The 13644-nt window shown below is 37.6% G+C and overlaps 1 protein-coding gene across 5 annotated transcripts in view; it reads right to left on the bottom strand.

The window, feature by feature from the left end:
• Positions 1-13644, bottom strand: part of AKT3 (AKT serine/threonine kinase 3) — a 304967-nt gene that overhangs the window by 38582 nt on the left and 252741 nt on the right. For all 5 annotated transcript variants that reach the window (XM_081824493.1, XM_081824490.1, XM_081824491.1 and 2 more), the window contains 2 exons: positions 10975-11189; positions 4818-4905 (listed from right to left, as the gene is read on the bottom strand). In XM_081824493.1, the coding sequence (XP_081680619.1) occupies positions 4818-4905; positions 10975-11189 (303 nt within the window). The remainder of the gene's footprint in view (positions 1-4817; positions 4906-10974; positions 11190-13644) is intronic.

Below are 13644 nucleotides of genomic sequence, written 5' to 3'. Positions count from 1 at the left end.
CACCTCTTCGGGATAAAAACTATCAGCATACTAGGAACAGACAGGAACTTCCTCAACCTAATAAAGGAGGTATAGAAAGCTTACACTAACATCACAGTTTTATAACTTGTTATCCTGAAATAATTTTAGGCTTAGAGAAGACTTACAAAAATAGTACAAAAAATTCCCCTATCCCGTTTACACACCTGCCCCTAAGGCTAATATCTTATATAGCCAAAGCACAATGCTCAAAACTAAGAAATTGACGCTGGTATAAAACTGTTACCTACATACCTTATCTGGACTTCACCACCTTCCCACTATGCCCTCTGCTGTCCCAGGACCCCGTCTGGGACCCTGTGCTGCCTTCAGTCAGCATGACCTCTGTCCCCTCCAGCCTGCCCAGTTCCACGGTCAAGCCTTGCCTTTCGTGAAGTTGACACTGTTGGGGCTACCTGGCCAATTATTTCGAGGAATGCCCCCTCCATTTGGGTGCTTCAGGTTTTCTCATGATTATGTTGAGATTATGCATTCTGAGAAAGAATACCACAAAAGTGGTCTAGCCTTCCCACAGCCTCATATCAGGGGCTACACGATAGCAGTCTGTCCTATCACTGGTGATGCTAATCTTGATCAGCTGGCTTAAGACAGGGTCTGCCAGGCTTTTCTACTGAAAAGTTACTCTTTAAAACTTTGTAAATAATAATTGTTTGAGGAGAGATACATTGAGATTATGCAAATATTCTCTTTCTTAAACTTCTGCCCGCCGATTTTAACATTCATTGGTAGATCCTACATGCAGTAAGTTCCCCTCTGGGGCTCTGATGGCGATTTTCTAGTTCCCTCATTCCTTCTACATTTATTTTATTTTGTTTTATTTGTTTTGTTTCATTTTATTCTGACATTCATGGGATTCTTTATTTAAATATTTATATATTTTTAATTTTATTGTCTTCTTAAAGTTTTAATGCTACTTATGACTATGTAATATATCCACTTAGTTGAAAATTCAAAAGTTGCAAAAGCACACGTAATGAAAAGTTGAACACACACCACGGGTCTCATTCACTTAGTTCCCTCTCCTAAGGCAACCAATGTTACCAGTATCTTGATATGTTTCCAGCAATATAATGCATAAGAAGTATATACACACATATTTTTTCTTTTATGAAACTTCATTCTACATTTATTAATTGTAATTCATCTATAAGGAAGACATGTCCCTTCTCAACATTTTATTTATTTGTTCAATCATTTATTTTTGTAGTGTGGACTTAACAGATATTTATTTTGTTATTGAAATTGTTCCACCTTTCACCACTGGGACTTATTTAAGGTTGGCTCCTGCATCCTATTAATGTACCTCTATCTATCTATCTATCTATCTATCTATCTTTTTTACTTTTTGGCACCACAAAATTCCTTGGGCTTATCTTTTATTTTCCCCATCTCAGCTCTGAAATCAACTACTTTTCCAAGTAACTTTGGTTCTTTTTATTGAAGAATGATATTTAAAAACTAAGATCTCAGTACTATCTGTGATAATTAACATCATGTTTAATGATAAAAGATGTTTTCTCCATAAGATCAAGAACAAAACCAGGATGTTCATGCCTCCATTTCTATTCAACATTACAATGAGGTCCTAGCCAATATACTGAGCCAAAAAACAAAAAGAAAAAGAAAAAAAGAAATACATACCAATTAAAAATGAAGTAAAACTTCTTATTTACATAAGACAATCACCTATGCAAAGAATATGGGCTAATCTACAAAAAAAAAGCTACTGAGTTTTGCAAGTTTGCAGGACATAAGGTAAATATACAATATCAACTGTATTTCTATATATTGGTAGCAAACAAACTGAAAATAAAATTTTAAATACCATTTATATGAGAAGACATGAATACTTAAGGACAAAATTAACAAAACAAGGATAAGACTTGAACATGGAAAATTACAAAACATTACGGAGAGACATTAAAGAAGACCTAAATAAATGGAGAGGTGTATGATGTTCATGGATCTGAAGCTTCAATCCTGTTCAAAGGTCTATTCTGTCCCAAATTTATCCATAGATTCAACGCAATATTACACAGAATCCCAGATTTTTGCAGAAAATGACAAACTGAGTGTAAAGTCTATACAGAAATCTATCTAGATAAATTCCTCTTATAAAACATCCTCCAGAGAATCTTAAAGCTTGAAGGCATTTCAGAGATCATAATTTTGTGTGAGTAAAATGGCTTGTCCATTTCCCCACAGGAAGGAAGAAGCAAATTTAGGACATGGATTTCCACACTTCAATCTTGTGCTCTTCATGGATATTCACAATTAAGATTAATTCACTTTTCTTACTTAACCTAGGAAGAGATCCAGATTTCCCTTAAAGATACTAGCGTCTCTATGTGAATTCATCTCTAGTTTTGCCACAATATATACAAAAGTGGCCAATAATTATGTAATAATAGATCTACAAAATAGTAAAGCTCCCCAAGAGTATTACAGCATCCCCATAACTAATTCCCTGTTCCTTAGTGATACAAACCCAGACAGACCCAATCGCGCGTTCACAGCCTTTCAGAGACAGACTCAGAATGTGCAGGCGCCGCGATCCCGCTGCTCTCGTATCCCTCAAGCACGCAAGACGCCTGGAAACATCAACGCCTCATCTGACATCCACCCGAGTAAACCTGCAGCAGCCTTCAGTCCCGATGATTTCTGTTTGTGGACGCTTTGTAATTTTTGTGGTTGTGCTTCTTTATGGAAGACACTTAAGACCTTTGCTCAGAGTAAGTGGCATCTATTTTTATCAATTATAACAATTTAAACTCCTGCCTCCATAATACATCACCTAAAGCTATGTTTTGGCAGCTCCTTCTTCCTGCTGGCTGGCCCCCTCCAATCCCATTCACCTCAAGGGAGCTGGTGGGTGTCTTGCTGTCACCTCGGCTCTGGGCATGTCTAGCCCTGCAGAGCAGAGACAGGATGTGTGTCTCTCAGAGCTTTCCCCAGTTGACGCCAAACTCCCACTTAACACACAGAGCCTAACCCTGATGAGGAAATCTTGGTGGCGTATCTTAGTCTCCTGACAGGACAGAAGAAAGCCCATGTTTTGCCTCTTCTTTAAGTTAGCAGTGACACAATGGTGCCTCACAATTGTCTCTTCAAGAAATGTTTTCTCTCCTTCCTTCTTTCTCTCTACCCTCCCCCTTTTTTTTTTACTGAGTTCTCCTTGGTGAGGGTACAGCAAAGGGATATATGTTTGTGGCTTACAGCTTTGTACGCCAAAGAAAACCTCTGACCGGGGCGCGCCTGGGTGGCTCAGTTGGTTAAGCGACTGCCTTCGGCTCGGGTCATGATCCTGGAGTCCCGGGATCGAGTCCCACATGGGGCTACCTGCTCAGCAGGGAGTCTGCTTCTCCCTCTCCTGCTCCCCCCTCTTATGCTCTTTCTCTCTCTCACTCTCTCTCTCAAATAAATAAATAAAATCTTTAAAAAAAAAAAAAAGAAAGAAAACCTCTGACCATGTATTATTTCTGGGAGACATGAGAAGACTTTGATCCTTCTCTTTGACAAGGGTCTTCTGTAGTGAACTGATTTGATAAAAACAGTACATAGCCACCATTAGGGTCTAAATAGGGATACAACCCATAAAGAACATTATCAGTGTTACAAAGTGGATGTCTACTTGTCTACATGGAGTTAATAAATACTTAAGAACGGTCATGTGCTTCTCAGAAGGGTCAGGAAGGATCCAATATCTACCCCAGTGCTTTGTACATGGTGGGAGTCTAAAGTTTGAGTAGAGGTGTTTAATACCACACAACTATTACACAACAAATGCTTAGAAAATCACCACACTCCCTATTCCCATAACATAAGGCAAAAATTCAGTACTTGTCTTCTTCCTCGTAAGTCATATGGTATCATTCTATCTTTACCTTAGGGATTAATAGAAAAGAATATTTGGCACAAAATAGACATTTCCTAAGTGTTGCTGATTATATATCTTTCAGGGGGAAACTGGAATAAATTGAAACAGAAGGATTAAGTACACAAAAGAACTAGATAAAGATTCTAAGCAAATATGGAATTACATAAAAATTTGATAGTAAAATTTTTATAAAAATTTTACACAAGCGTTTGAAAATCAAAAAATCAAAATCAGTGTCTGTACTAACAATGCCTGCAATAGTATAAATAAAATAGACAAAGATTAAAAAGAAGGACTAGACACAATGATTTCCTGTCCTAAGCAAAAATTACAGTATTAAAAACAAGTAATAAGCAGATTACAATAAAAATAAAGTTATAAAATTAGTAGCATCCATTTTGTGGGCATTAAAATTCAGTTTCAAATTATAGAGAAGCCCGAAATAAGAAAAATATTCATTCCTTTGTTAAATATTGAAAACTAAAGTGCTTTTAATTCCTTTTCAAATAAGATCTGTATGAATAAATTTGTAGAGTTCACTTTAAAATTAAAGACATAAAGACAAGGAAAAACATTCTGATTTTGTTTTGCTAGTTTTCTTAAAGAATAACATAACACTGGGTCTTTATTTTTTCTCTTAATATTAAGGAAACAATGAGAAGCAAACCAACATTACTGTGATAAAAGAAAAATCAATTACCATACTGAATAACATTTCAAGATGCATTTGGGGAGTCAGAATCAATAAATTTTTGGGCTGAGAAGTTCAATATTATATTCAATTATCTGTAGAATAAAAATGAAAACTACATCATTGAATTTTATTCACTTAAAAATTTTTTTTGGCCGTAAATTCATTTTAGCCAAAATATATAAAGATTGTTCCATGAAAATAACCTACCTTTTTATCATAAACATCTTGCCAGTTGACTCCAGAGAAGAAACTGTGCCTCATAATTTCTTTTGCATCATCTGGGCCCCCGCCAAGGCTAAGAGACAGAAACAAGAGTGAGAGAGCATTAAGACATTTACATAAGCCCAAAAGGAAACAAAAAAAGTGTTCACGAAATGTAATCCTCTGTGGTTTACATAGTTCTTGAGATCAAGAGCTGTACCAATAAAAAGCTTTTGCTGTCAGATCTGATTTCCCTAACGTGCTATTAATAAGAAGTCGGTTGAGCACCCGACTCTTGATTTTGGCTCAGGTTACGTCACGATCTCAGGGTCAAGGGATCGAGCCCCATGTTGGGAGTCCGCTTGAGATTCTCTCTCCCTCTCCCTCTGCCTTGTCCCTGCACCTCCTTCGCACTCTCTCTCTCAAATAAATAAATCTTTAAAAAAAAGAAGACGAAGAAGAAGAAGTAGCCTCAGGACAATGCCGTACCTGCAAAGAGTGCAGGCTTTGGGGACAAAACCGAAATAGGCAACGAGCGCTGGAACTTAAAAGATATGTGACAAGAACAAGCTCTTAGTCCCAGTGTCCCCACTGTAGAGGGGGACAATGATACCAGCCTGGTGGATCACCACGAGTGTTAGAAATAACAGAGGTAAGCACTTAGCCCAACAAATGGGAGCAACTGCCATAGTCAATTCTATAAACCAAATTTATTGTGGTTAAGACTCAGGTCAAACTATCCTTGTTACCATAAATTCTGAAATGACTAAATAATTAGTAAGAAAAAGCAACTTGTACAGTATTGCTAATAGATAGAAACTCAGCGGCTATTTTCATACCTGAAGTTAATTTCCACAGAAATGACGTTGCTAATCTACGAAATATCACTGTAACCTAATTTATTATGCAAGCTGTAATACATGTTACCAATTTAAAGATGCCCCCCCATCTTTGCAGGTACTCTTACTTAACAGAGAGCCGGCACAGTATGAAATTCAGGTATTTCCAGCTTTCTCAGTCTCATATAGTGCATATTAGTCACTACGAAGAAGGAATGAGAAAAGCAAAAAAAAAAAAACAAAAACAAAAAACCAGATGGAAGCAAGAGGGGAGTGAAAGAGTGAAAGGGAAGAAAAAAAGAAAGAATGGGGAAAGAGCAGGGAAAAGAAAGGAAAGGCAATCTGTTTAAATCTGGATTGACAGAGCAAGCTTTCTCTGGTCTTGTTCACGGCCAGGAATGGTGTACTTAACAGCCAGCTCTCAGGGGAAAATGATGCATGTGTAATACTACATATGCAGATTATATGTACACGTTTGTTATGAATTTTACAGACATAAAGGATGCGAGGCACAAAATTTATAAAGAATAATAAAATACAGAACGCCCTTTACTCTAAAATAGCCAAGTGATGCTCACAGAAAACATTTGTTAATTTTTGCTGAACTCGAAAGCCACACTAACTGGGTTAGGAGTAGCTCCAACGTGAATACTGGCTGATGTTTTTGTTTATGGTGAAGACTAATTTGAAAGTGATACAACAAAGACACACATCAGACCTTCGCTTGCTTGTCAGTTATATGAGTGATTTCCTTGATGAATGGTGGAAGAATATTTCCTCATTTTTGTGTGATATTCACAATGTCATGGATAAAGACAGAACAAACGTTAAAATGTAATCTGTATAGGGCGCCTGGGTGGCTCAGTCGGTTAAGTGTCTGACTCTTGATTTCGGCTCAGGTCATGATCTCAGGGTTGTGAGATCGAGCCCTGTGTCTGGCTCCATGCCCAGTGTGGAGCCTGCTTAAGATTCTCTCTCTGCCCCTCCTTGTTGCTCTCTCTCTCTAAAAAAATAAAATAAAAGTAAAATGTAATCTGTGTTATTAACATTTTCTCTATTAGTTTCTTAAATCTAAACAATCAACAAAACAATAAAGCAAGCCCTGACTTACAAAGTTTGCCAATTTTGGTGATGTAAATACTCCCCCCATGGCCAATTTCAAGTTAGGAACCTGATGTCACTCAACACAGAAGTGGGAAGACGTGCACAGAAGCAAACCGTTCTTTAGTATTTCTATATAGACACAACAGATAAAAGCAACCTCAAAAGCACCAAGAAGAGTAAAACGTAACAAAATTATTAAGGAGTGATGAATTATGAGTATTTATTACCTGTGTTTTTAATGTACTTGATTTGATCTGTAAGTTCATATAATTTGATTTGTAACTATGACTGTATTAAACAACCAGCTCACAAAATCCTTGAAATGTAACACTGGCTCTTATGAGTCGGTACATGCCAACTCCCACACACCACTGGGTAGGAAGAAACAAACAGGTCATAATAAACAAATGATAATACAATCTAATGGTGCTGGTTATTATTAGGTATAAGGAACACACGACTGGGGAAGAATCCAGGATTCCCTGATACATGGTCAGAATGGAGCCGATATCGGAGTATCTGTGGTGATGATCCGTGGTTCCCACAGTCTAGGTCTCCTGTCCCAGACTGTACGGAATGAACCACAGGGCTGACAGGGAACTTCTAGACTAGACCAGATGGTACTAGCGGTGTTCGTAGGCAGGGCTTTCTGACTGGCGGGTCTGTATTTAGCGAATGCCAGAACTCCACCCCCTGGCCATGCTCTTTCTTCGTCTACTCCAAGTGGTGTATGTCCCTCCCTGGCTGGGCTGCGAAGTCTTTTGAGGGCAGAGATCAGGACTGGATGATCCAAAAAGCATTCTGAGCTCATACTTAGGGAGCCAGAAAAAGCAGTGTTTCTGAAGAGAATTTAACATCTCGAAGTATGCATCAAAGTAGTCTGCATGAGGAAACTCAGAAGCTTGCTGTACTTTCTTATACTTACGCTATTGTTTTTATTTTGAATGACACAGGAGATGGTGGGGGAGGTGGGAATTGGGAGTAGAGAACCATCATCATTTTGTAAATAGAAGGTTTTAATCCAGCTTCAGTTATTCATTTTATGTCACCCCTCTGTTCTCTAGCAATAGCTTGGCTTTGGACATTGCCAGCATTTAATCTATATTTGTCAAATACATAAAAAACTAAAGTATCAGCCATGAGTACTATGTGAAGTCTAAGAATATAATCTTAGACTGCCATTTTAGAAGCTGGGAGAGATTCTTTAACACGCACTTTCTCCAAGTGTGAAACTGTCAAAAATTTCAATGTCAATGACTCCCTAATATACGATTTAAGACTTCAAAATAATATCAAAATATGATTTGCACTAGGATATTTATGTCTAAGAATAGTAAACTCCGATATCAGAATGCCAAATTAAATCCTCAGCTACATGGATTCTTCATTAGTAGGAACATCATGGAATGTGTATTTTCCTGGTGCTACTGAATGCAGCATGAGGTCATGCTTTTCTTAGAAACTGTGCATAGGAGGATAGAGGAGATACTAATAGAATGAGCATAAAGTGATGGAGAATAAGAAATAAAGGCAAAATGGTAGTTGACCCTTTGGTAGAATGGACAGAAATTCAGTAAAGAGTATCAGAAAAATTCATCAGTATTTACAATTGTTGAATAGGAAGAATAATGAGGTCTATCGTTATGTTATCTTATGTTTCCAAAGACTTTTCAGGGTCCTTGAGTGGCTCTTTCTCTTTCTTTCTACCTCTTAAATTCTGTTTCTCAGGATTCTGTCCTAGGCCTTCTTCCCTTTGTACTAGACTCTCCCCACTATTCTCATGGCTCCAGCAGCCTCCGAGATGGCGATGGGACCCCAAAGCATATATTCAGCCACTGTGTGTCTACTAAGCACTGATATGATTTTCAGCTGCTGGCTTCACATTCTGTGACTCCCTGTTCTAATGCATCCATGATGAATCTGCCAGAGCTACCTTTCATAACACAAATCCGATTACACCATCTTTTACTTTTCATAATACAGTGGCTTTTCATACTCTTCTGAATAAAGGATAAATATTTTCTAAGAAGCATAAGGTCTTTGCAATCTACCATTTCAGCTTTATCTCCCAACATTACCCAACTCATACTCTACACACTCTAGTCGCTGAACTTCTCAAATGCCATGTTCATTTGCAATTCTAGATTCCTTTCCATGTCAATTTCTCTGCATGAACCCCCACCCCCCGTGGACTCCAACCTTTCCAGCCCCCTAGACAGAGCTAATAATTTCAACAGGCACTTGTAGGTAGACCTGAGCAACTGTGAAGACACGTTCTGTGTCCCGCATTACTCTACGAACATCAACAGCAGAGCTTCTTTGTCTCGCTCATCCTCACATTCCCGATATTTTAATGCAACAGTGGAGGGGCTTGACATATCCACCTTAAATGAAAACAGCAAATCATTGAAAATACCCTATCTTCCCTTTAGATAATACCAACCTCTGGATGGACAAACCTTCAGGAGTTGTCCTACACATCAGCCCACTAACATTCTAGAAATTTACCTCACATTTACTCAACAATTATTAAGTATCTACTATGTGCTATCCCCCTGCCCCGGCCCCGGGGGGGGGGGGGCGGGTGGGGATAGGAAAATGAATGAGACACAGACACGAGAACCACAAATACCAGTTTGTTCTACCAGCTGCTTACAGAGGGGACCATAAGGGAAAGGGCTGTCAGAGTTACCTGGAGGAGTCATGAAAGGATGGGCTAAAAATTCACTGCCCTTGAAATCCAAGCCAAATATTAGATCCCAAAATCAAGTAGATAAAATGGAAATCCTAGCTCTGTTTAAAGATCACCTATCACCAAGTGCTGCCTGTTACATTAATTATGAAATAATCACACTAAAAATGGAACACATTTCACAACCTGAACCAACTGAGAAGTGGGTGCACTGCAAATCAGATACAGGAGAAATACCAATAGGCACCAAGAAAGTTGATTACTCTTATTCCACAGGAATTTTCTGTAGGATAAATCACTTAACCCTTTCCGGGCCTGTTTTGTCCTCATTCAAATATAAATGAGAATAATATCTACCTATCAACTCTACAAGGCCACAGAAACAGCAAAGGGGACAAGAGATATGCAAATGCCCTGAAAAAGAACACTTGAAATCACTCTACAAATACAAGGAAAGCTCCCCATTACCAGGATCATAAAACACATTTCTGAAAGGTTCTTCAAGAAGCAAAAGGATGGTGTCTCTTTTATTATGTTTGCTTATTTCTGCTGAAAGTAAAATCATGCTTCTTATAAATTTAGAAGCTACAAGTGTGTGATGGAAACCATTTCTAAGGTAAACAAAACCCATATTTTAGGATTCATTTATTCCTTCCTGCATTAATTCAGTCTGTCAACAAATACATAATGAGCAGCAACCCAAAACAGAACTTTGCAAAAACACATTAGGGAAGATTTGACAATAAAATCTTGAAATCTATCCTCAAGATACTTAGTATCTAAGTGATTTTTAGAGCAATGCTGGCTGTCCTATATGTCTACAGGAAAGGTTAGCTATGTGCACGTCTATACAAACGAGAGATTCAGGGACGTTTTTACGTTAATAGTCATTTCATACGTGGCTTACAAATTGTATGTGTAGATGAATATAGAAACATGAACAAAGAATACTACAGTTCACTGATTAAGTAAGCAAAGGGCTGTAGGATTCTTCAGGTCACAGTTGTAGCTACAAAAGAAATACAAAGTGTGTAAACGTATTTTGCCATCAATCCTCTCAGCCACACAAGGAAAAGCGTATCTTCAAATGGCAAACAAAAAAAAGTAGTTGGATGTGTTAACACAGGTTGGGATGAGAGGATAGTACAGAGCCCAGTCTATCTTTTTTATTATGTAAATTAGCATAAATATAAAGACCCAGAGACTGAAAGGAAAAAAAAAAGGGATACTTCTATCCCCACAATAGCAAGTACCAGGGCAATTAAGAAACTGTTCACTCATAATATGGATATGAAAACCCTCAAAATCCTTATTTGGCAAAATCTGCATAAGGTTTCCAAGTCAGGAAAGAGTTGAAGAAATTTTTACAATGTTCTGTATTATGCAGTTAAAAATAAGTCAGTATTTCAGTGGGAAGATGTCTACACCAAATACACTGCTCCTTGGAGTTAGTTATATTTGGATTAATCTCCATATCACAATCTACCCACACTCGTCCATAGCCCATCGAGTGTTATTTGTGGCTTACCGTTTATTTGGATCCTTTATCAAGAGCCCTGAAAGCAGTGATTTTGCATCTGAAGAGAGTGTTCGAGGAAATTTAATGTCTTCCATTAGTATTAGTTCAAAAAGTTTCTCATGATCCTGGTTGTAGAAAGGTAGCCTCCCACACATCATCTCATACATGACGACCCCCAGGCCCCACCAATCCACGGCTCGGCCATAGTCATTGTCTTCTAACACCTAAGAGGGAAACCAGCGAAAAGATTCGTTATTACACATGAACTTTTAGAGCAGTCTTTACCAGATGTACAATTCTTACATCAAAGTGAATCCTAACTTGCAAAGCCTAGGTAGGCTACTCTCACATCTTGACATTTAAACTAGAAAGCATCCCACAAAAGATATGAATCACACCATATATGTGAAATGTTCAATCCATGTCCCAAAGTGGCCAGTATACCATAAAGGGCCACGTGGCACATTCCAAGTGAGTGATGACTAAGGCTCAAGCAAAAATGGTTTGTGTATCTGCACATTTTCTCATAGGCCTACTTAATTTTTCACTCTGGTTTCACTAATGTGGACTTCAAGTAACTTGGAGGGAAGTCGTGCTGACTGAGCATAAGGAACCATGGAGAAGAACTAAGGAACTTGAGTCAAACTGTGAGGACAGGAGTCATGTACGCAGAGTCATATAGACAGGTTCAGGGCACGGTGAGCATGACAATCAAGCTGGAAACTTCTGGAGGGCCCCTGCATGTTTAAACTCTTTAAGGAAATAGTCAACAAAGTGAATATAAAGATTTACTGTTTGGGGTGTGTCCAAAGCTTTAGTACCTCACAATAAAATTTCTGTTAAACACAAACACCAAAAATCACAGCGCAGTATCTCTCTGGTATATGCCCTTAAATTTATTTCCCAAAATACATTCCGTGCAAAATAAATTTTGAAAGAAAAGATAGGACAGTATCAGTTAGGCTATGTTAGAGCCACCTATTCAAATCAGGGCATAATCATTCAGCATTTGTCTCAGGAAAATATTGATTTGTACCTTCTTATTAGGTATGTTCCTCATCCAATGCAATTTTCTTCACTTATTTGGATCTTCCAATATTTTTTTAAAGATTTTATTTATTTATTTGAGAGACAGAGAGACAAAGAGAGCACAAGGAGGGGCTGGGGCAGAAGGAGAAGGAGAGAGAATCTCAAAAGCAGACTCCTAGCTGCGTGTGGAACCCGACACAGGACTCGATCCCAGGACCCTGAGATCACAACCTGAGGCGAAGGCAGACGCTTAACTAACTGAGTCACCCAGGCGCCCCAGGATCTTTCAGTATTTTATTTTAAATTACTATATCTGAATAATCTTAAAGCCTACTTTATCTGATTCTCTTAGCTTTGGGACAAATAGAGAAAGAAAACCAATTAAAAAAATCTTATAACTGATTACATAAGAATTTGATACAGAAAAAAGTGGTGCACATGTTCCAAACTTTCTTAGTTTGAGTTAAGTAAATAAGTTGTTGAAGATTACTCCTATGTGACTTTTATTTCAAATTTACCAATAATTTCATAGAATTGACATGGTATGTTTGACAGTTAGACCATGATTACCTATCAATGCTATGAAAGGCACTTGGTAGAGAGGGTATTTATATGCATGGAGAATGTAATTTTGAGAAAAAACTATGTTACTTAAAGATTACTTCAGCAGTTTTTTTCAAATGTTATGAGAAGATTTTTACTTCAGTTGTATCCAGTCTCAAGATGACATAGGAACTGCATTAGCAAGATATGAACACAAGTCCAGTTCCTATGTTTTTCCAAAAAATCTTTTGTAGAGTAACAAACTAAGCAAAATATTTTGGGGAAGAACAACAAATTCTAGTTTTTGTCTTTGGCTAAAAATATTTCAGATTTCTACTTGTTCGAAATGAGTAATGTAAGAACACAAGAGAAAACAAGAAATAACCTAAAGAAGCAGAAAGAATTCGGCTGTGTACTTATTACTTCAGTGAAAGAAAACGCTGTACGTATGATTTTTAAATACCAGTGACTTTTGATTGTTCAAGAATCTATCTCCTGTCCAATTAGTAGAATGGACTGTTTGTGGGCCTGATCTAATAGATCCAGGATTTCACCTAATGACAAACAATTTTAAAATCTAAGTAACCTTTTACTCAATTCCTACAACACCAACAAAACAGTGGCACGCGCAAAAAAGAGCCAAATGTGGTTTTTAACCTCTTTTTCATAAAACCATAAAAAGCATAAAAGCTGGATTAACTGCTTCCCGAACCCACGTTTCACCAGCCGGGTTCTCATCCCCAGCTGGTAAAACTGGCAATCCTTTATTTTTGTTTAAATACCTGGTTTGCAGCCAGAAGGGAAAGTGAGTACATAAAAAAAAGGGTTTTATTTTTGAAAAGAAATAAGCAACTGAAAAATAAAACTGCATTGTAAAAATATCTGTTTGATAAAATAAATTTTTTATTTCGCTTTCTAAAATGAACACTGATTCTCAAAATAAGTGGTTTTGCTTCTGAACATACGCACTTTAATGAATATATAGATACATCACACTGCAATTAGAACTGTTTGCTGTATTATTTGAACTGAATGAATCTGATTTGATATATTGTATCTTATCGACACCTGAAGTCCAGCAACGCCGAGGAGAAAAAAACCCTAAAA

The sequence above is a fragment of the Leptonychotes weddellii genome, chromosome 6 (genome assembly GCF_054177405.1).
Source record: "Leptonychotes weddellii isolate Sample4059 chromosome 6, ASM5417740v2, whole genome shotgun sequence".
Classification (NCBI taxonomy): Eukaryota; Metazoa; Chordata; class Mammalia; order Carnivora; family Phocidae; genus Leptonychotes; species Leptonychotes weddellii.
Note: the sequence above shows the minus strand (reverse complement) of the source record. Positions and strands in the feature narration are given on the sequence as shown.